At 43.0% G+C, this 22,847-nt stretch overlaps 2 protein-coding genes across 4 annotated transcripts; one reads left to right on the forward strand and one right to left on the reverse strand.

The window, feature by feature from the left end:
* Window positions 1-161: 161 nt before the first annotated feature.
* Window positions 162-5,067, forward strand: fut11 (fucosyltransferase 11 (alpha (1,3) fucosyltransferase)). Of its 2 annotated transcripts, none has more exons than XM_035160706.2 (5): window positions 162-625; window positions 916-1,257; window positions 1,347-1,721; window positions 2,552-3,174; window positions 3,318-5,067. In XM_035160706.2, exons 2-5 carry the CDS (start codon window positions 916-918, stop codon window positions 3,466-3,468), a joined length of 1,491 nt encoding a protein of 496 aa, XP_035016597.1. In that variant the 5' UTR covers window positions 162-625; the 3' UTR covers window positions 3,469-5,067. The 2 variants fall into 2 exon arrangements, with proteins under 2 accessions (XP_035016597.1, XP_035016596.1); XM_035160705.2 differs by having other exon boundaries at window positions 178-625; window positions 1,341-1,721; window positions 3,318-4,337.
* On the reverse strand, window positions 4,299-20,411 carry znf185 (zinc finger protein 185 with LIM domain). 2 transcript variants are annotated; one of them, XM_035160702.2, is made up of 34 exons: window positions 20,247-20,411; window positions 19,297-19,359; window positions 18,898-19,018; window positions 18,693-18,800; window positions 18,560-18,586; window positions 16,947-17,006; window positions 16,796-16,843; window positions 16,633-16,704; window positions 16,452-16,532; window positions 16,198-16,260; window positions 15,927-16,049; window positions 14,699-15,850; window positions 13,808-13,873; window positions 13,600-13,671; window positions 13,228-13,302; window positions 12,937-13,011; window positions 12,397-12,477; window positions 12,035-12,094; window positions 11,859-11,912; window positions 11,573-11,632; window positions 10,945-10,995; window positions 10,793-10,837; window positions 10,536-10,583; window positions 9,601-9,666; window positions 9,370-9,441; window positions 9,172-9,234; window positions 8,748-8,873; window positions 8,421-8,468; window positions 8,053-8,088; window positions 7,421-7,492; window positions 7,246-7,320; window positions 7,069-7,134; window positions 5,763-5,868; window positions 4,299-4,890 (listed from the first exon to the last, which is right to left on the reverse strand). In XM_035160702.2, exons 2-34 carry the CDS (start codon window positions 19,304-19,306, stop codon window positions 4,789-4,791), a joined length of 3,384 nt encoding a protein of 1,127 aa, XP_035016593.2. In that variant the 5' UTR covers window positions 19,307-19,359; window positions 20,247-20,411; the 3' UTR covers window positions 4,299-4,788. The 2 variants fall into 2 exon arrangements, with proteins under 2 accessions (XP_035016593.2, XP_035016595.2); XM_035160704.2 differs by lacking the exon at window positions 9,601-9,666.
* Between the last annotated feature and the right edge of the window lie 2,436 nt (window positions 20,412-22,847).

Here is a 22,847-nt window from a genome sequence, read left to right on the forward strand (position 1 = left end):
TTATAAAAAAAAAAATCCAATACATTGAATTATGTATATAATAAAAAGAACAGGACTGTTTTCGTTAGATTTGTATTCACATAAACAAAAAACAAACACAGAACATAAGACAATAGCAAACCTTTTTGAAGACTAAGATATATAACTCATTACAACAATGTTAATCCATGAGGAAAGATGAATATTATTTACATTATTTAGTTAAAACCAATCAAGAAAAGAAAATATGACATGGAAATGTTTTATTAGTGTCTTATATATATATATATATATTGATTTATGTATTCCCTTTGGTTATTTTTCTATTAAATATAACGCTTAAAATGTCATATAATATTCTGTGACACTGAAAAAAAGGAGCTGTGTAGTTCACAGGTCTGTAGCGGGACGTGACCTGTGGGAGGCGCTGTTCGACACTACGTTAGTTTGCGACCCAAAGAAGAAGAAGACGATGAGTGAAAGAAGCAGAAACGTAGAAGAAGAGTCCAGCTGTTTTATCCCTTTGTACACACATCAGCATCTTGTTGTCATCGCTCGACGGGACCGATTTTTACGAAGAATAACTGAAGAAGTTGTTGAAGAATAAAGAGAAACGTATCTTCATGTGTTTACAGCCGTAATAACGGTAGGAAACTCTCGTTTACTCCCGGTATCGCGACATTTACGCGTGTCTTGACAGCGCTGACACGTATGAAGTGAAGAGATTCTCCTCTGGGTGTTGATCAGATGAAGTTGGCTTCAAGTAGAAACATCACTTTAATTTCATATATGATTAGTAAGGCAGCTCAACATGATAAACGGAAGACTCAGGCCAACACCAATCATGTTGTTGGATGTGTTATCTCACTGTTGACCACGTATATCCGGTTAAAAACTGTCTCTGACACCCTTTCTCTGTTCTGTTCCCCCCCACAGATGGCAGGTAGGGGCAGGCTGGTGCCCTGTGTGTGTCTGGGGCTGTTTGGAGTCCTGTGCTGGGTGTGGGTGTCCTTCGCCTCCTTCCCAGACGAGCACGTCCTCCTGGAGGATCTGGATGCAGTGGAGCGTGCAGCCTTTCAGCCCCAGAGTGCTCTGTCAGACATGGAGTTTTCCTCCATCATCACTTCATACAGAGGGCCCGGCAACGTTGATCGCCGCAGCAACAAGGAGCTGCCCATCATCCTCTGGTGGACCGGGGGGCTGTTCCCGCATTTCCCCGGTGACACCGAACGCATCGACTGTGCCACGTCCTCCTGCCTGGTCACGAGTAACCGCAAGGTGCCACAAAATATGTAACCTCTCTAAATAATAATAATCATCCCAAAGTGTCCTGCCAGTAATTTTGAGTTTGATCTTGAAAGGTGCAGCTCTACAAGCGGACAGCATCCATCATCTTCTACGGGACAGACTTCAGGGCCTATGAGGCGCCGCTACCTCGTCTCCACCACCAGACCTGGGCACTGTTCCACGAAGAGTCACCCATGAATAACTACTTCCTCTCTCACGGACCGGGAATCAGGCTGTTCAACTACACAGCCACGTTTAGCAGGGAGTCCGACTATCCCCTGAGCCTGCAGTGGCTGCCCACTCTGGACTACTTGCTGCAGCCCACAGCCGTGTCCCTGCAGGAGAAGAACCGCCTGAGGAGGGAGGGCCTGTCTCCTGTGCTGTACATGCAGTCTCACTGCGACGTACCATCTGACAGAGACAGATATGTTAAGGAGCTCATGAAGTACATCCAGGTACAGAACAGAGGAGGTCTTTCAGGGCCATGTTTACTACCACTAATGCCAAATAAGCGTAGCTATTTCTACTTAACTACCTGATTTATCTAGATTACCTATGTGACCAGGGAAATACAATTGTTCAACTAAAGTAACTAAGGTGCTGTGATAATTTTACTTCAAATAAATAACAATAATAACTAGAAAGGTGTTCAGAGAACACACACCTCCACCAACACCCTATCTTTTAATGTTAAAGAAAGTGAAAAACTTTTCCTGGATCCGCCCGTTTAGAACAGAACAGCAATCAAAACAAGAGAAGGATAATCAGTTCATAAAACAGAGGACAATAAAATGAAGTTACCCACAAATAAAACACAGTTTGTTAAACATTCATAAAATCTTTGCGATTAAAAATGTTTTGGCCCAGGCACGTAGCGAGGTTAAGAAGTGATTAATGAAGTTAGGAGCAAGTTTGTTGCTTTGAAAGTGATGAAAAGAATTTTGATATCAATGTGGAATGTACCAGGCAACTAGTGCAAACTAACAAGTATTAAGTAGCAATGTGTTTGTACTTGGTGCCTGTTGGCATCCAAATAGGGATGTTCTGCACTAGTTAGAGTTTCCCACATATCCATACGTGTACACAGGTTGATACACAGTGATGCTCTCAGTGATGATTGTGAATTCCCATCAGTGAGATTCTAATTACAAATGTTTTATCAGGGTTTTCTGAAACATTTATGCCATTAAATATGTGTCATTGTCTCATCTGTAATTTATTCCCATATGTTTTCTATGCCCCCTTCATGTTTCTCAATTCTCACATATAATTTCTGTCTATGTAGGTGGACTCTTACGGGAAATGCTTGAACAACATGCCTCTACCCGGACATCTGGAGGACACGGGCACCGCCACTGGCGAGGATCTCAGATTCATGAACTTTGTGGCGCGGTACAAGTTCCACCTGGCACTGGAGAACGGTCTGTGTCCAGATTATATGACAGAGAAGCTGTGGCGGCCTCTGCATCAGGGCTGTGTTCCCGTCTATCGAGGCTCCTCCGTGGTGGCGGACTGGATGCCCAACGACCACTCTGCCATCATCATCGATAACTTCCCCTCACCAAAAGCTCTGGCTGACTTCCTCAAACTACTTGACGAGAATGATGATGAATATGCAAGATATTTGGAGTTTAAGAAGCCGAGCCGTGTAACAAACACTCGCTTGCTGGAGGCTCTGGAGACTCGCGAGTGGGGGGTTAATGACATGAGCAAACCGAACTACCTGAATGGATTTGAATGTTTCGTGTGCGACCAGGAGAACACACGGCTGGCAGCCGAGCGGGGATATAGGAAAGCCCCCAAGAAGAACCAACCCCCTCAGCCTAAAATGGCCGACAACTCTCACATGGGATGCCCCATGCCCAGCCCCGGGTACGGAGACGTCCAAGACTTACCTGCAGATGACGGGTGAGTTTGTCTTAAATTGCTCGCGGTGCCAGCTGGGAAATCCTTGAATAACAATTTCTTGTGGGGAGACAAATCATCCTATTTTAATTGTCTAATTAAAATGTACTCTGTGATGAGTCTTATCTGTTTGTATCTGTCTCCAGATGGTTGAAAACATGGCCTCAGGATTACTGGCAGAGTCTGGACCAAGCAGAGGGGCTGGAGTCTCTGATAAGACACAACGAGTCGGACCCTTCGCTGCTGTGGAAGCACATCCAAAACATGGCTGTGAGCAGAGCCAGAGGAAAACACTGACACAGGCCTCGGTTACAGGCTGGAGAAGGGTCCGATATTCTGCAGCCCATCTGTTTAAATGAGGGACTGAAGCAGAAATGACTCATTTCTGCACCTGAGCCAGAACTCTTTTACTCTTAGGAGCCGTTTAGTAACAGATTTAGATACTGAATTCAGCTGACGTGTTACTTTTATCCTTTATCCCAGGTTCAATCATGAGAAATGATGTTTCACAGTGCTATATGCCAATATTTTCAAGTAGGTTAATGACTCTAACTGCGTTGCCATCGTTGCCCTTACTCTGCTCTGTGTTGTTAACGCTAACTGCATGCAGTGCAGCTGTTCTCGAGATGCACATTCTCATGGGACGCACATTTTTATTGGATTGGGGCCGAGCCAAAGACTCGTCCTCTGTACTGAGGGAGTTCTGCCCGACTGTGTGTGAAGACCATCAAGACGGCAGCCAGTGAACTATATTAGCTTCTTCACTGTTACCCAGCAGGTAGCTGATGGTTATTAGCTGAAGTCATATTCATGTTCACAGCTATTTCACGTGACTATGCAAGGAGAATATTGTTTCACCGAGGAATTGGAGGCAAATGTAAAGTTAAGCACAGCTCCCAGTGGGAAGTCGCCACTGCGCTTGTGAGGGAGTTCTCAGGAACAGCTCAGCTAATGAATTTCTGTGGTAGATACTTTATTCTCTCACTAACTGTATTCAGTTACATGATGCTAAAATCATCTCTATGTGCAATCATTTTTTAAAAAACATACTTTTCTAAAACATGTAACTGCTTGAGACTCCAGGACAGTCTTGTGTGTCTCTTTGGACACTAACTTTGTATGACATATTTTTTACCATGCTCATATAAATCACTTTATTTTGTTAACAAAGCATCATATATGTGAACACACTGTTTTGTATCAAGAAGAACAAAGGAAGTAAACATGTAACAAAGTCATCATCTTGCATATAACTACTCAAAAAGCTAAATCATAATATTGCACCCCACTTGCCTGTTCACAGTTATATATAGCACAGCATGTTGTACAGGCATATCCTTCATAGTCTACTGAGGAAGATACAGCTTTCACCACCAAGGAAGAAACAAACAAACACAAGCTTGTATAACATGTTTGAGAAATTAGAAATTTAACCTAATGGAAGCTAAAGAAATCATATTGTTCACTATGACAGTCTCTTTGATCACCCTAAACCACAGCAAGGTTCAAACTGAACACAGTCCAACATTTTCGCTAAAGCACAGTTCTCACTTTATATGCAAATGAACATGAAGGGAAGGGGGACGAGGATAAGAGGACGCTGAAGAGCTCAGACAATCAGTCTAAAGCTTTGGAGTAGCAGCCCTCGCAGTGGACTTTCCCTCCGTGTAGGAACATGCTGAAGAGAAGGTCGCCCATATCCTTATTACACACACCACACTGAAAAATAATGGTGAGAATGGCATTAGAAAATGTAATTAAAAGAAACCACAGTGCAGAGCAATGTTTTTAATCCTAGAAATTCAGTCCCTCTTTTTTTTTCGTTCCATAATAGACAGAAAACTTTTTTAGCGCTAGTGACTGATTAAACCAATTGTTACATGGACTGGTAATACACAATGACTGAACATAATTTGTGTTTTAAAAAGGTAAAAGTTCTATATTACTGGGGAAAACGCTTATCGACTGCTCTGCCAATGGATGAAAAGAATAGAATAAATAAAAAATTGTAATCCTTAAAAAGTTCTAAATATTTTAAAAAGCCTTAAAAAAGTGTTATATACGTTAAAAGATTACATAATAGTCTCATAAGTTTAGATTGGTCTTAGTTATTTTAATGTTTTATTTTAAAATGAGTTATTTTGGCAGCTTAGTTTATAACGTCCGTGTTGTAGTTCTTTCTCAATGAGACGGATATTAGCACGCTGTAATAAAACTACAAACAAGACCAACGTGGAACTGATAACTACACTCAGCTTGGCTGTAGGAAATATAACTACTGCCTCTGTAGTTTGTAAGATAATAGATAATAGTTATTCTCTACTAGGCTACTCTACCTTGTGAGAAAATTTGGCTCCCTAATATTCCTTCACATTTGTCATACTTGACACAGGTGTTAAAAAGATCTTACAAAATCTTCAAATTCACTTGTTGAAACCTATAGAAACCCTGGTGAAGCTTTGTGTAGTCAAACTGTTGAGCTATAGAGTTTCCCACTGTTTACAGGCTGGATTCTGAGCTGTGTAATTTTAGTATCTGTCGTTCAGAAATGCTAATTTACTCCAGGGACATGTGACCGTTTCCAGTATTACCTTGAAGCAGGCGGGATGACAGTTGATATTGAGGTGCTCAATGGTGATCTTAGCATCATTGCCCACAAGCTCGCCGCAGAACGTACAGCTGGATGACAGTGAGCCGCTGGGGAAGATTGAGACAAGTTAGTTTGGCAGCTCATTCACACACATCTCTCGTGCAAACGCAGCCGCTCTGTCTGCTTCAATAACCTGCGACCGTTCCCGTCCCGAGTGAGGGAATCTAAGAAGTGTAAATAATCCTTTCATATCCCCACTTAGCCTCCTAATGAGCAGGTTTGGTGGAATTTCTGCCCTGCTGCTTACGAATATCTAGTTTCATCAGAACGGGAAATAACAAGGCAGGGGGACCTTCAGCTTAAAGCTGGTTTAAAACCGGTTTAGGGAATAGCGTTGTGGCCCGGAGTTAAGTGGAGGAGTTTGGTATCAAATAATTTGACCCACTATGAAAACAAGAGCAACGACTAAAAGCAAAATGTACTCGCTGGAAATGTGCTCGCTGAATACTGTTTACATTTAAAACATTTGAAATGTAAAGATATTTTAGCAATCGCAATGCAAATACTGAAGTGGTAGAACAGAAGTGAAGAAAGAGGTTTAAGTTTGAGTGGAAGCTCTTAGTTAAGTTTATGTTTTTTTGAAGTTGACTTGAAAATGCTGAAAGAAGTCGAACTGTCACTCATAATATAATTGAGCTGGAGATTTAATAAAAGTCTGTAGTGAAAGAAGTGTCGGCTAAAGCGTAAGCCGCGAAAGCAATTGGATATGAACAGTAGAACTTGTGGGAAGTTGTAATTGTCGTTGAGAGCTCAATACCTCCGATCTGAAAGGATTTGAAGCGTCAGTCAAAGTATAAGTGATAAATTGAGCTGGTGTCAGCTATTTTGTGAAATTGTATTAACTGAAACAACTGTTATATTAAGTTAAATTGCTGAAGTTCATTTTTTGTTTTTAGGTAAAAAAAGCTGAAAAGAGTGGAATGGTCAGTGGAAGTTGAAGCGATAAACTGAGCTGGAGATTCCTTAAAGGGGATGAAGTGAAAGAAGAAAAGAGTTTGAGGAAATTGGGTATGAAAAGAAGAAGCTGTGGGTTTCAAAGAAGTTTCAATTCTCGTTCAAAGCTTAAGAAAGCAGATGTGAAAGGATTTGAAGCGTCAATTGAAGTGGGAGCATTGAAAGGAATGGAAATGTTAGTGGAAGTGAAACATAAATACTGTGTAAATAAATGGTAAAATCATTTAAATTGAAATCGAAAAAACAAGGGGAAAGGTCTTATATCTGGTTTAAAACAGGAGCTGTGTTGTTACCTGGCGTACGTGGAGGGGCTGCTGTAAGAGTAACTGGTGGAGCTCGATGTCAAATAATCCGACCCACTGTGGAAACAGGAGAAATAAGTGATTCATCACGAAAACCGTGTTTTTCAGCAGTTTTCTTTTTCAAATCAATCCTGTTATTTGATTGTGTAAACAATGTAGTGGCCGAACCTATTGATTTCATCTCTGGCGTTATGCAAGGACAGCTCCGAGGTATTGACGTATTCCTTCACATACACAAACGGCCTTGAGAAGAGGCAGGGGAAAGAACAACAGTGTGAGTAGTTGAAACAGATGTATGTTGTGACTTAAAACTCAAAAAGTGTAATCTAGTCAAATCCCTCACTTTTTGGTCTCAGGCTCTGGTGTTTGGACCGGGCGCTCTTCTTCAGTCACCGACCTGGAGTAGGTTTCATAACTGGAGACAAAGTGCAGCGGCGTTAGTCTCATCGTTCTCTCACTGACTCCAGCAGCACCATGGCTTATACAGAGGGACTCTGCATCTGTCAAATGTAACTCAGGACATCATAATTTTCTGCCATCGCTTGTTAATGGCACGCTGTTTAACGGCCCGTGACTTGACATCACTAATACGCATCATTAATCTGACATCTGGAGACTGATAATTGGGGGGAAGGAAATGAGGGCCAATGGAGAGACAATGAGAAAAAAATATGTAATTTAACTTCAAGCAAGTTCAGAGTTGAGACGGTTGTGTGTAACCTTAGGTCCAGGGTTTAGTAATCAACAGAAACAACCGTGTTAAAACAGTCAAAAAAAGGTGACTGCTTCTATTTTTGTGGCTGATAATTTCCTTCCCTTTTTTGGAGGTTCCTGCAACAAAAATGCTCCAGATGAAAAAGGGAGTGTTTTTATAAAAGTGAGAAAATCAGCAGACCAAATAGTTGAAAATAACACTCTGGAGAGAGTCGTCTTGCATTATGCTGTGTCTGACACGAACAAAAATCATAAACTTACCGATCCATAGCGGGCTCTGGCTCACCGTGTATCTCCCTGGAAAAATAAAGAAAGCTGTATTAGACTTTTTACTGGAGGCTATAGCAGTCAATAAGCTGGACGCGATCCAGCCAAGTGGATAAAGCTGATCTTTCTAACTCACAGCTCCAGAGGGATCAGGGTTTATTGACCAGGTGTGGTTTGTTTTTCTTTTGTACTGCGGCATTGCCTCATCCTGAGCACCTCCTCCCGTGCATTGTAATTTATAAACAACACCTACATGCCACTCACGCTTCCCACTCCTTCTAAACTGAACAAAGTGGGGTTTCATCTTCACAAAGCAGGGTCTTTTTTTTTTTTTTTTAAAGGATTTCAAAAGTTTCTCCAACCTGATGGTGGTGACGGTTGTGACTGTCTCTGTGAGTGTATCCTCGGGGCTGCAAAACAAAGAACATCCCAGCATTATAATAAGTCTGGCAGCACTGATGAAAAACCGTGACTGTATTAAAGTTTTTTTTTAAATTTTTTATACAAGTTGAGGAGAAGATGATTATTCTCCGAGTGAGCCGCGAGGAACTTGTATTTAGCTCGCTTTCAATTAAATGGTTGACAGCCGTTGAATGTTAAGGTGCTATAATCACATCCTGCTGAAACGATACCAACAAAATAAAAGGGCTTTAATATGCGTTTAATGAGCTCAGCTACTGTAGAGGTACCTCTCCTCCTCCTCCTCCTCCTCCTCCTCCTCCTCCTCTTCCTCCTCCTCCTCTTCCCCTTCTGTAGTGATAGTATAGACAGTGGGGGATGTCCACCTGTCCCATGGGGAGTCGTTCTCCTTGGACCTTGAGCACAAACAAAAACGTGGCATTACATGATATAGGTTGACAAATTCACAATGGGTGTTGTTGGAGGGAGAAAAGAAAAAGGGATTAAAGGCTGGAAGTGGATCTGTGTGTGTGACAGTTGTAACCAATATATACAGTATCTGACCTATTTTCATCAGCACCAGTGCACAATGTCTCATGGCTCGATGAATAGATGCTGCAAAAGCCTAGTTACTTCACCCACAGTGAAAGGGAAGGAGGTTATGGGAATAAAAGGAGCAGAGAGGCTTTTAACAAAAAAAAAACAATGACTTACTTTCTCTCGAACATGATCATCGTCTGTTGGTCTCCAGCTTGGTCCTCCGGTTCGGCCTCTTGGCTGAGAGGGGACGTACAGTAAAAGGCTTTTAGCGCGTAATGGACAAGGACGTGGGCGCATGTAGATGAATGAACGAAAACACAGTCGGCCTCATTGTGTGTGGTAGTGTAAGAGGAAATCGAAGTGTGTCATCACCTCTCCTCTGTGCCGGCCTGCTGAGGTGTGATGGTGTCCCATGTGCGTGCCCATGACCGCTGAGTGCTGAGACTGAGGAGCCAAAGTGGAGACAGAGGTAAAGAGAAATGACGAACGTTGTGACAGATGAAGCATATTAGACATCGGTAATAATGTCCGCCGCCTGAGAAATAGATTTCTGCAGGTCCGCGCTCGCATGTTCAGGACCCAGCTAAGCACGAGCTTGAATACCTGGTGGTGTGAGTGTTGATGTCGTCGATGTCGTTTGCAGGGGATTTCAGTGCATTGCCACTAATACTGTCACACACAAAGGGGGGGGGGGGAAGAATAAAAGCATCATTCAAGACACAGTCACACTGCATAGAAAGACATTTCCATTTCCATGCTGGAATGACGACTCGTTAATCATTTAGTTGAAAAGCAGTTCAATAATTTAAAGCAAAAATGGGACAATTTTCTAGTTCAAAGGGAGAAATTCACTGCTTTACTCTGTTTGATAACGTTATCATCTGAAAGTAGTTTTCACTGCTCAACATTTAAAAACAAATGTCCGACGTCTCTGAAAAATTCCAACAAATGTTTTTCAAAACTTTCTGATATTTTATAGACTAAACTATTTTTACTAAAAGGTACTGCTGGGCTGCTACTACCCATTATTTATATTATTGGTTAATCTACAGATTATTTTTTCTCCCCCAAGGAAGTCAGTGTTGTTTCTTTGTTCACGCAACTTGGTGGAAGGATGCGGAATGTTTTTTTTTACATTATCCTAATTGGGGACTGATATCTTAGAGTGTGTGGCGGCTTGATTGAATTGAATGGGTCTGTTGGGTCTCGATGAAGGTATGTGCTCTACTGGGTGCCAGTCTACTTTGTTTTATCGATCGAAAGTCAGTAAAACAGTAAAGAACTTATTGTAGTTTCTCACGACTGAAGCTAATAGTCCAGAATACCAAATATATTCAACATGCAGAAAATCCTCACATTTAAAAGTTGGAGCCGATTATCAAAATTGTTTCCAATTAATTTTCTGATAAGATCATTTCAGCTCTCATCTATTTTTTTTTTAAATAATCAACAAATTCAGCAACACTGGAAGCCATAGTTAGTCGCAGCCTCATTTCACTAGCTTAATCTCAGATGAAGAGATAAAATCCCCAACGTACTGTGTTTCTGGACTCGGATCTTTGTTCTCCATGAACGTGGTTGGAGCGCTGACGAAATAAGGACATAAATAAGAAATCAATGCATATCAATAAGATGCACTGTCGCCACACAGCAGATTGCTTTCTGCTGATTATGAATGGATTGCCATAAAGTCACAAAGTGAAGCAGTTGTAGTAAAGAGGATATGATGCAGTAACATGTGACAAACAGAGGTTAGAGTATAGAAAAAGAGGCATTTGCATTATCATTCATGTACCTGTTGATGGAAATATCTGCGAGGGGCTGGAACAGGTCAGAGGAGCTGCAGCAGAGAAAAGTGGCTCATAATCAGAAAGTGCTGCATTATGCATGGGGAGATGCTATCTGGCTGGCTGGAAAACAGTCGCAGCTCCAAACCAATATGATTACCTGTTAGGGGATGTGGTCCCTATCGGATATGGATCAAACGGATCAGCCGAGCTGAAAAACAATTTCACACTGATTTCACTCTCAATTGTCAGCGTGGCCCATCTTGTGTCGGAGGAATTCTGATCACATTGACTCATAATGGAAAGATTTAATGCAGTTTGAATGGTAAACAGAAACACAGAGGAGCAGGCGGCCAGACTCAATCAAAATCAGAATCGGGATGTCTTTGACAAATGGAAAGACTATTGTGCTGCCGAATGGAGAAACAAACCTCAGTGTATTTCAGGTTTTCTTTACCTAAACTGAACCCTGGTCGCAGTCAATACCAATTAAACTGAGAAGTCATTCATTTCGTCTGTTGTGTTTTTTTTGGTATTTAACCAATTAGACTTTTTATGAAAGACAATCAATATTATCTTATTAAGCACTTTAAACTTAATTTGATTATTTAAAACGAATGTTTCTCACAATTTAATCAATTATTTTAAGTAAATTCACTCTCTCTACTCAGCGTCAGTATGGGGCAAACTACTTTTTACACACACTCACATATATCTATATGAAATACACTGTGACACAGACATCCTAAAGCACTGGGACTTATGTGACGTGGCAGTAAACAAACTACCTCGATTCAGTAACTACTGTTGTCACATGTGAGCTCCAGGGATCTGCTTTGTCCTCTTCACTGCACAGAGGGGAGGTTTAAGGAGGGAGGTACGGATGAACGGCACGATGGGAATAAAAAAAGAAAGAAAAGAGGGCAAGTAAAGGTTAGTGTGGTTCTTCTCATACACTATTTAAAGTGCCAGTCCATTAGAAAAGCTTGGAATCCACTGAACTATTTAACAAGCAGGAAAACCATCTGAATATAGTGCAGGCCAGACGCCTTCTGTTTGTGTGTGGTCTCGTACCTTTGGTCAGTAATAATCACAGTCCTGGTGGTTATAGTGACGGTCTCTGTGAGGCTGGTGGGCAGAGAGAGCGTTAGTATGCAGTAAACCACATCTGAATAAAATGCATTTGTGAGCGGAAGCAGCTCGGAGCAGATAGTTAATTGTTTAAGAGCAGCCTGTCATCTCCCCTCTACCTTTGTGTTTCTCCTGCTGTCTCATCTGTCTGCTTCTCCTCCTCTCGCTGCACGCTGAGGCTGGCGGAGACAAAAACAAAGCCACAATACTAATCAGTACAACAATCCCTTCTATTTCCAGTCGCGCAGCGGATAAGATGCAGCTTTCCTGTTTTCAAAGTATTACTCAGTCGCTTCAGGAATCTGCGACTCTGTCCAGGGGTTAGAATAGAACGCAGGGGGTGGAGGAGCCCGGATTTATGGATCAAACTCGGGGGCAGATTTGGGGGTTTATTAAAAATCGTCCACCTCAGGGAGCTGAGATTCTCACCCCCCCACCTTCTCCATATGTAGTGATGAAAGTGAATGGGACTCTTTCTCACCTGCGTGTCTCTGTGTTGATTGGAATCACATCAGTAGCCAGGAGATCCAGGGCGCCGCTGGTCTTCGCCGGGTCTGGCTCACTGGAGAAAACCAATAACACCAAAGTCAAATACAACGTTTGTGCACCAGCTCCCTTTAAAACTGGAAAAGGTGAGTTAAGGGGATGTTCCAGCTCGGATATTTCTGTGCATGACTCTGTGTTTAGGGGAGGGCGGCACAGTGGAGCAGGGGTTAGCACTGTCACTTCACAGCAAGAGGGTTTCCAGTTTGGTTTCTGTGTGGAGTTTGCATGTTCTCCTTGTGTTTACCTGGGTTTGCCCTGAGTACGGCTTCCAAAGACATGTGAATGTGAATAAGAAAGTTGTCTCTATATGTCAGCCCTGTGTTATGATGGCGCCCTGTCCAGGGTGTACATGCTTTCCCCCAATGACAGCCTGTATTGGCTCCAGCTCCCCCTGCGACCCTCAGAGGATAAGCGGTGTCAATAATGGATGGATGGATGGATTTGGTGTTTGGGTGGGAGAGAGTTCTTCCTTTACCTATCAAATCCACTGAGCAGATCCTGACTCCAGCGTCCTGGGCTGGGGGGAACAGGCTCTGCTGCCTCCTGTGGACTGCAGCGGTGGGGAGGAAGAGGAAGAGGAAGAGGAAGAGGAAGAGGAGGACATGATGAGCGAAGTTGGGGGATTCAGAGGATATTTCAGAGCAGGAGCAGACCGGTTGAATTAGAACAGAGGGAGATCATAGGATGTCCAACAGTGCCACCTTGTGGGAAATATTCAGAGCATCGCTTAATTGCACAATCAGTGAGAACATATTTGTTAACAAACCCATCATCGAATGCCAGGAGTTCGTCTGTCATTGGCTCAGAGTTATTGAGAACTGGAGCGGGCTCCTCCGCAGCTCTGCAGGAAGTAAGAGAGCAAATGAGTGCACCTGCTTTGGCGCACGCACACAGACACACAGACACACACAGACACACAGACACACACAAACACACCTTCAAACTACATTTTTTAAGTGCCACATATGAAGGCTAATCTGGGACATCCTCTTGAGTGAGGTGCTTTCAGGTGACTGAAACTGAGATCTGGTGTATTTTGTGATAACTCTGAAGTGAACACAGCGGCATTTTTTTGTGACTATGTGTTTTCTTGCCAGCCCTGCTATGACAGGAATGAGGAAACTGTTGGTTTTTGTACCTGCTCTCTGTGGTGCGGCTGTCTGCTGAGCCTCCTTGTTCCTTTGCCAGCTCTGGCTCATCATCCTTGAGACTGCGGAGGAGAAAACTCTGATTATCAGATGGCATGTTGTTAAGGCTGGAGCACGCCAGAGCCATGGTAATGATTTTCTTTTCATATTGGATATATATATACACATATTGCTTTCATCTTTCTCTCTTTCCACTACCTGGTTGAACTTGTGGCAGAGGGAACGAGAGTGTCGAAGAAGGCAGCGAGCATGTCAACTCTGGAGCTGTGAAGACAAATGGAGAACAAACACATGGTTTTTTCCATCACACACGTGAAAGGAATGAGAGCAAACATACGGCTGACATGAACAAAGAAAAGAATCTGAAAGCACATTTTCTGCTTTGTTTAAGAAGTTACGATATTCAAACATTATTACGAATATTTGTGCAAACATCATGGTTAATGTTTGAGGCTCATAATCACAGAGCATTGCAATATGTTATACTGTTGCTGTGGTAGAATATATTAAATTTAATTAAATTCACTAGATCCAGATTTTTATTTAGAACTCTATCAAAAGCAAAAAGAAAATAAAATAGAAATTTCTCGAACCAGTTCTGCAACAAACTTTAAGGGTTTCCTCCCTGCTACCAAATTTCGTGAAAAATCGATTGAGTAGTTTTTGCATGATCCTGCTAAATTATTACCAAACAAACAAACAGATGAAAACCTAACCTCCTTGGCAGAGGTAATAACTGGACCGTTATCACTGATGTGTTAATAATGTTGCATCTTAGTTTTATTCGGTGAAGGTGTAGTCGATTTTAGCTCCTATATGCGATGTTATGTGGTTTCATTTGTAATAATCCTCAATATAACTAGATAATTAGTTGATCTTTATCTGTGAAAATCTTCATATACAAAGTTGCCAGCAATGAAACTTGAGATATAAAGATATTTGAAATAAAGTGTAAATGTTTTTTGTCTGAAGTGTAGAGTTGGAGAATAAAATAGCAAATACTCAAGTATAAAGAGCCCAGACTGAAGTCATTACTTTCCACCACTAATGCTGAGCTACAACACGGATATTAGTTGGTGAGAATCTGACCTTGTCATGGGAGAAGGTTTAGATTGTGGTTCAGGTTCTTCTTCAGGTTCAGGTATAGGTTCTGTCACCACTGTGATCGTTGTTACTGTAGACACTGGAGCAAGGGATTCTGGGAAAGTTGAAGTCTGGGCAGGGGACAATGGAGCAGGGGATTTTGGGACAGTTGAAGTCAGGACAGGGGACACTGGAGCAACGGATTCTGGGAAAGTTGAAGTCAGGGCAGGGAACAATGGAGCAGGGGATTTTGGGACAGTTGAAGTCAGGACAGGGGACACTGGAGCAGGGGATTTTGGGACAGTTGAAGTCAGGACAGGGGACACTGGAGCAGGGGATTTTGGGACAGTTGAAGTCAGGACGGCGGGCAATGGAGCAGGGGATTTTGGGACAGTTGAAGTCCGGGCAGGGGACAATGGAGCAGAGGATTTTGGGACAGTAGAAGTCAGGGCAGGGAACAATGGAGCAGGGGATTTTGGGACAGTAGAAGTCAGGGCAGGGAACAATGGAGCAGGGGATTCTGGGACAGTTGAAGTCATGACAGGGGACACTGGAGCAAGGGATTTTGGGACAGTTGAAGTCAGGGCAGGGGACAATGGAGCAGGGGATTTTGGGACAGTTGAAGTCAGGGCAGGGGACACTGGAGCAGGGGATTGTGGGACAGTTGATGTCAGGGCAGGGGACACTGGAGCAGGGGATTTTGGGAAAGTTGAAGTCAGGGCAGGGAACAATGGAGCAGGGGATTTTGGGACAGTTGATGTCAGGGCAGGGGACAATGGAGCAGGGGATTTTGGGACAGTTGAAGTCAGGGCAGGGGACACTGGAGCAGGGGATTCTGGGACAGCTGGAGCTGGAGTGGTTGACACCAGGTTTGGTAAATCAGGGGTGATTTTAACCAGAGAGGTGTCAGTTTGATCAGAAACATCTGGCTCAGGTTCTTGCTCTGTATTAACTGCTTCTACAAACACTGGGATGAGTTCAGGGAGAGGTGTGGCCACCTTGGTGCATCCTGGCTTCATGCCTTCAAACGGGTCCTTCTGCGTCACAGACACTGGAGTGGGGTCTTCTTTCAAAAGGTCCGGTAAAGGCCCCCGAAATATCTGAGCCACTGACTCACCGTCAGTGACATCAGCGGCTGTTTTCACGTTTGTTTCCGCACTGTAAACAAGACAGACGATGAATGAAACTGAACAGAAATCACTTGTTTCACTGGAAATGGAAAGGCAGGACCTACATTCTCCTTGGTCTGGCCATCGGGGCGGGGGCAACGTATGCGACGGGGATGGCAGGAGTCGGGCTGGGGGAGCTGACAGGTGGTGGTGTCGTGGCGCCCTCATCGTCATCTTCAATCTCAACCCTGCACATTTGCAGCCAAGCACACGTGCAAAAGAAAACATGCGTGGAGATGAGTACACACATTAAAACAGAAAGACGAAACACACATTAAATCAGACATCAGCATTCACAGATTTGCCAGATTTTAATATACGAGAGGGAGCCTTTACCTTTTAGCCACAAATGATACATTGTTGTTGACCAGCGGGGTGTCAGCGGCTTTTTCAATCGACCTGAGGGTTTTCATCAAACAGCTTTTATAAGCACCATCATACATTCTCATCATATGTGAGTGAAAAGAGCAATTTCCTGATGTGTTTTACCTTTTTTAATGTTTAACTCACTTCTTTTATGATTTAAGAATCCCAGAAACAGGTTGAGCGTTAAGATTAGCATAAGGAGACACAAGACATAGAGTACGTACTCATATTTCTTAGCAGCAGAGAGCACATAAGACCGATGCCTGACTGCAGATGTCCTCAGAACATTGCTGGCTGCCTCCGTCCTGCGAGATAAATCATTATGATGTTAATGTAATCTCTTGGGGGGGGGAGGGTGTGCGACTTCAGATTGGATTGTGTTCTTTGAGCAAGGGGGAGTCTCACCGTTTCTCCTGCTCCTCATTGCTCAGAAGGCCCTCCTGGTTCTCCGAAGTGGGCCTCACCGTGTGGGGGGCTCTGAGGGACAGAAACACACACACACCTAATGAAAATACATTATCACGCAGCTGCCAGCCGCTCACCGGGAATCTTATTTGTGCACGCTCACATTTTCTTGTAGCTCTCCGAGGCTTTTTTGTTGAATTGCGTCGTTCCACTGCAAGAAAGAACAACGAGTATGTGAGGGAATCGGAGGGGTCAGTGAGAGTGCATCAGCAGTCACTGTTAACGCTGCTCATTCAGGTGAGAGAAACTCTTACCTTGTGCCGTTAGTCGTGGACGATGATGCAGGCTTCTGGTCCAGTTTAGTGAAAATGCCTCTGAAGGAAAAAACAAAAAGTGTGAATAGACATATACTTTTTTTCTCTATAAATAATCTATGATTTCATTACAAAAAGTCCCATGAAGTGCAGTTTTCATAGCTCAGATATTCCAGCTACGCTGTAAAAACAAAAACTTGAAATTGCTCGGCAAGTTCATGTAATATTCATGTAAAGTTTCATTGGTCAGGTTTCCCTCCATTCATCATATTTGGAGGCAAAACACGTTATTGGAAGCTTTGACCGAGTTACAAACAGGGTCTCCTGATCATTTCTGCAGGGGTTCGTATCCTCTCATCGCACCTCAAGGGAAACATGACACCCTATAGGTGAGTGTTTGGTAGAATAGAGGACAGAAACTCTGGTGTTGTAGTAATGACACATGTAGGCGGCTGTGGTTCAAGAGGTAGAGCGGGTCATCAACTAACAACAAGGTCGGTGGTTCAATCCTCGGCTCCTTGTGCAAGGCACCGAACTCTAATTGGCCTCTGACAGCGTGTGAATGATGTGTAGTAGAAAAGGCGCTGGTCGATAAGAACCCTTTACTTTTAAGATATCATTTGATAAATATAAAGTTAATGGTGAGTGAGAAATACTCATGTCTACACGTGGAACAAACTAAGTCCCTGCAGCCTGCAGCACTAGAATTCTTAGTATTAGTTATAATAATGACTTAACCAAATAACTTTAGTTATATAGCACTTTTCAAAACACAGTTACAAAGTGCTTAACAATAAGAAAGACAACAGATCAAATAAAAGGACAGAAATAAAATAAATTAAAAGTTCAGATGAAATCACAAAGAGCGCTCTAATTAAAGTTTGCTCTGAGGTACTTCTACCAGTATTTATAAAATAATAAGTCAACAAACAACTCAAATAAAATCAGGAGAGGCTTTTCAGTAGAGTTGTGTGTCACTGACTGCCAGTTTTATTTCCTCAGGCAGGTCAGAGCCTCTGGGCCCTGACTGCAAAAGCTCCTCTACCCGAGGATCACAAGCTACGCAAAGGTTCATGTGGGATTAAAAGGTCTAAATTCCAAGTAAAATCAATCCTAAAACAAACAGGGAGCCAGCGTAATGTGGTTAAAACAGGTGTAGTATGATTCAAACTATTTGTTGACTAAAGTCAAACGGCTGAGTTTTCAATAATCTCAAGTCGTTGCAGCATTTTTGGTTCAGGCATGAATAAAGACATGTTGCAATAATCAAGGCGCGAGGAGATAAAAACCTGTCCGACAGTTTCTGCATCTTTATCATTTAAAATGGATCGCCAAAAAAAAATGTAAGATTGAAAGATAAACGATCAGAACAAAAGATAAGATGCCAAAATAAAAGATTGAGTTGTCATCGAAATTCAGAAATCTAGAGCAGTAAGTTCTTTGAGTAGTTTCCTTCCCTTCTCATTTTTTTTTACAGTGTATTAATTCAAGTTTATAGTTTCCACAAAGTGACCATAAACTGTAAAAGTTCTGTTTATTCCTTTGCTGTCACCAAACACAGAAACACAAATGTCACCGGCCTGACGTGTTTATAATTTCATGAGAACTCTTACCTGATCAGATATCCTGACGTTGGAGCTCTAGGTTAAAAACAGAGACTCGTTATCAGCACAATCATTGTTTGGTTGCAGGTTTCACAGTAAGCTACAGAAAACTGCACGGGTGACATCAGAAACCGGTGTTTACCTCGCAGCGTCAGGCTTGTTGGGCGGCAGCGCGGGCTTTGTTGGTGAAGGCCCTGCACTGGTCTCGATGGGGGCTCCATTCACACGGTTGGCCCTCACCTCTGCCACCCTGCATGGATGCACAGCGACTCGGTTTAGTCATCGCAGTGAACTTGAGAAATGGATGACGAGGACGTGATGAAGCTGAGCTAAACACGTAGTCTTACCAGGGTTTCACCTCCTCCTCAGGTTCGGCCTGAGGTTCACTGGTGCGCTGCAGCCAGCTGCCATCTCCCTTCAGCTTGGTCCGCACTTTGGTGGTTTGCATTACAGCTGCTCTTTTCTCCTCTGGGACACACACACACACACACACACACACACATCATCCACCTACACACCATCTGAGATAACACTATAGCCTGCATCATATGATACCATGCATGATTTTCAGTCCTCCTTTGGGCCCGATCATCAACCACTTGGGGTTTTTCTTTAAATCGGGGGCCATGACAGAATTTACGGTCAACAGCCCGGTGTGGAGACACGCCCTGTGACGGCCTCAGCTCTAAATGGAGGAACAGCTCATCTCACATTGACGTTCCCATCAGATCAGTCACCCTGCTCACCTTTGGACATGCTTCTTCTTGAGGTTTCTCTCTCGCCTTTCTTCTGTTTAATTTACACGCCGCCTAAAACAATGACAGAGATCATGTTAAAAGAAAAGATTCCAAGAGCGGGTGGGAATTTGTCACAACACACAGTCACAGTTTCAAAATGTCTCTTGCTCCCTCCCAGTAGGGAGCATGTGCTCTGTAAAGCATTCCTCAGTCTCATCATTTAGACATGTAGATCATCCTGTCCTACCACTTTCCAAAAAACAAAAGAAAATACTTCAGTTTCCTAAATATGAATGGGACACACACACACATATCACAGTTTATCTTTGCATACAAAATATACACACAGACAGATTTACGAGGGTGGAAAAATACTGCCTCCTTTCACACGTCTAAATGACTAGATTTTGTTTACATTTAAAACGAACTGCTTAAAGGCAAACACACTCCCCCAAGGACTTCAAGAAGAAAAAAGACAATATTAATGAAACACTGACGAGTGCTCCCTTATCTGAAAAGCAGGAGCGGACTTCAGCTCATGCAAAATTGCAGAGTGCTGCCGATTTCAGAATGCAAATCCAACTATAACTCCGGAGGGCTGTTAATTCACTCCTTCTAATGCACATCAACTCAACATCTCTTAAGGATACGAATGTTGGTGATAGAACAAATACACAGAGAGCTCAGAGGGCATATTTATCCTGGGTTTAACGCATCAGTCCACACAAACACACACACACGCGAGAAATGATTAATGGAGAGCAATAATGGCCTTTAAGGCGAGGACAGAGCAGGAGAGACTGCTGAAAAAGCCACGAAGAAGAGAAAACACACCGAAAAATGGTGACTGAACACTTTTCACACACTCTCACACTTAATGCTGATCACAGAGAATCTTAAATACAGAAAAATGGTCCAGATAATTTGTATTTACATCATCATCACAAACGTCTGCCTACCTGTGATCACTTTCCAGCCAGCAGAGCAAAGTCCATGCAGTTCAGTGGAGAGTCAGTGACTGAGTGTGTGTGTGTGTGTGTGTGTATGGGGAAAGTCTTTCTCTGTCTGACAGGTGCCTCAGTCCCTGAGCTGCTGTGAACAAGTACGGGCGTATGAGCACTAACAAGCCCAGCCAGTCAAGGAAGTTAGACGTGGGGTGGAGCAGAGTGTTTGTCTCTGCCTCTGTGGGTGTGTGTGGGTGTGTGTGTGTGTGTGTGTGTGTGTGTGTGTGTGTGTGTGTGTGTGTGTGTGTGTGTGTGTGTGTGTGTGTGTGTGTGTGTGCATGCATGCAGCAGAGGTTGCTAAGAACTCACTTTTTGTTTACTACATCGGTGCTTTGTTCATTGGGAGTAGGTAAGCGAGCGTATACCTGTCGTACAGGTGGCTGACAATCAGCTCCGAGAGCAAGCGGGGCCAAGGGAAGGGAGAGCGACGACAAGGCCGCATGCGTAAGTGAAGCAAGTCACAGCAACATCTCCTGTGGGAGCTCGGCTCTCACGCTCACTGGGTAGGAAAACCCAGGCAGCAGCGCACATCATTAAAATGAGATCAAGAACAACACACACTGAGTTGGACTGAGACAACAAACAGACACAGAGACAGGGGCCCAGACACCACCAAAAACAATGCACAAGTCATTCTAGTGATGTACTTTATAATGAGAACCCACACATTTCTGATTTTATACTTAAAATAAAAAGTTGCAGTTGTTCCTTATGTGTTTTTATATAAAAGGAAACCGCAACCACTCATTAGTAACAATCGAATCATAATTAAAGCTTCGTAAAAGTGAGTCGTGACTTGTTTTACCCTCTTTATGAGCCTTGGATAAACAAGTCTAAATGTTTGCTCAATCTAAGTGACTGTGTTTGTGCAGGTGAAAGACAAAAAGATTGATGTCTATCCTCCTGCAATTGTCCAACACTGTGTGAGAGGCCTCAGTGTGCACTCAACATGGAGATCAACCCACCACCGGTTCTGTACAATATAAAAACAATCTCACACACGCTGTGCACACATCTACGAAGCTGTTTCAAATCACAAACAGGGTGTGGGTCCATTTCGCAACATCTCAGAGAGAGTAGGTGGAAGAGGAAATTAGCAAGTCTGAGAGCCAAGGTTTCACTCTGCTAAAAAGAAAAAAAACACCCTGGCAAGTGTCAACGCTCCACTCTATTATCTTCCTGGATCCCTGTCCGTCAAGAAAACCAGTCGGACGGCCTTGCCCGGTGGCTCTGACTCTCGCTGTGAATCATCTGGGTGCTGCTTGCATAGAATTAAAAAAACGAGAATGCAAAGTATCTGAACCTAACGCCCACCTTGTCGTCACCACGCCAAGGCCAGGAATGACAAAAATGATTTGACTTAGAAAAAAAAGCCAATATCCAATCGAAGCTAATTAAAACATTGAACGTAAACGGCATACTAATGAGTCACTCTGACATCCACACGCTTGTGACATCTATCTCACACCTGCGTCATTGTCAAAATGGCAGGATGATCAAATGTGGCAACAGAGGGATCGGAGCTCGTGATGCATTTTCATTGCCCATCCCATTATTGTGTTCAGTGACAGTCCTTGAATAGTACTCCAATGATTTGCCTACACTGATCGAATGCCAGAGAGGCAGAGTCACTGCAGAATCACAGTGGAGATAAAAATGTGTCTGTAAAAAGTACCCTGGCCCGAATGTATGTGGATACCCAACATTAGTCCTGTGTTTAAATAGGGAGCATCTCATTTGTAAGTCTGCTCACACACTCATATGTACAATCAAGCAGTAAATGATCACTGCAATTTGTCCTCCTACTCAGGGAAGAATCCTTGTTCCATCTCCCAAGTGTCAGCAGGTTCACGCAAAAACTACACAACCAATTTACTTGAAACTCGGTGCAAGGATTCGACATGGGCCAAGGTCAGTTTTGGAGTGGATCTGGACAAAGGTAACACATACAGAAATATTGCATCACTTTCTTTAACATTGTGAGATGGGGGATTTGTTTTATATTTTCAATAATTTCCCAGAGAATAATTCAAGGATCTTGATGTTAAAAAAATAAGCAGGCATGTTTAGGGAACTGATACCTATGAGAGTGTGAAATTCGGTGCAGCTTGATTGGTTTTAAGGGGACTGTTGGGTCTTGGTGGAGGTTTGAGCTCTATTGTCATTCTAGTTGTGTTAAAATGCCTGAATTAATGTATGAAGGGGGGTTTCAAGGCTCAAGTATTTTCAGTGAGAAACGCCCTCTCTTTCACTCATATAGTAACTGAGCTTCCGATTATTATTACACATACTGAGGACTGTCTATTACACCAGAATCATATTAAGATATGCAAAGAGGAAGAGAACTACTACAGGGACCAAAACCTTTTACAACATTTGAGAATCAATGCTGTTAAATGTGACCTGAAATGTGCTGCGTATTACAACATCCTCCACTCTGAGTTTGTTTCTTAACCTGGCTGTGGGGATTTGCCTTTATTCAGCCACTGGTTTTAAACGATAACGCCTGGCTCATAGCCGCAGTTCTCACTGATCCTAAAGATTTGGCTGAGGATG

Source organism: Hippoglossus stenolepis, chromosome 7 (genome assembly GCF_022539355.2).
Source record: "Hippoglossus stenolepis isolate QCI-W04-F060 chromosome 7, HSTE1.2, whole genome shotgun sequence".
In the NCBI taxonomy this organism is placed as follows: Eukaryota; Metazoa; Chordata; class Actinopteri; order Pleuronectiformes; family Pleuronectidae; genus Hippoglossus; species Hippoglossus stenolepis.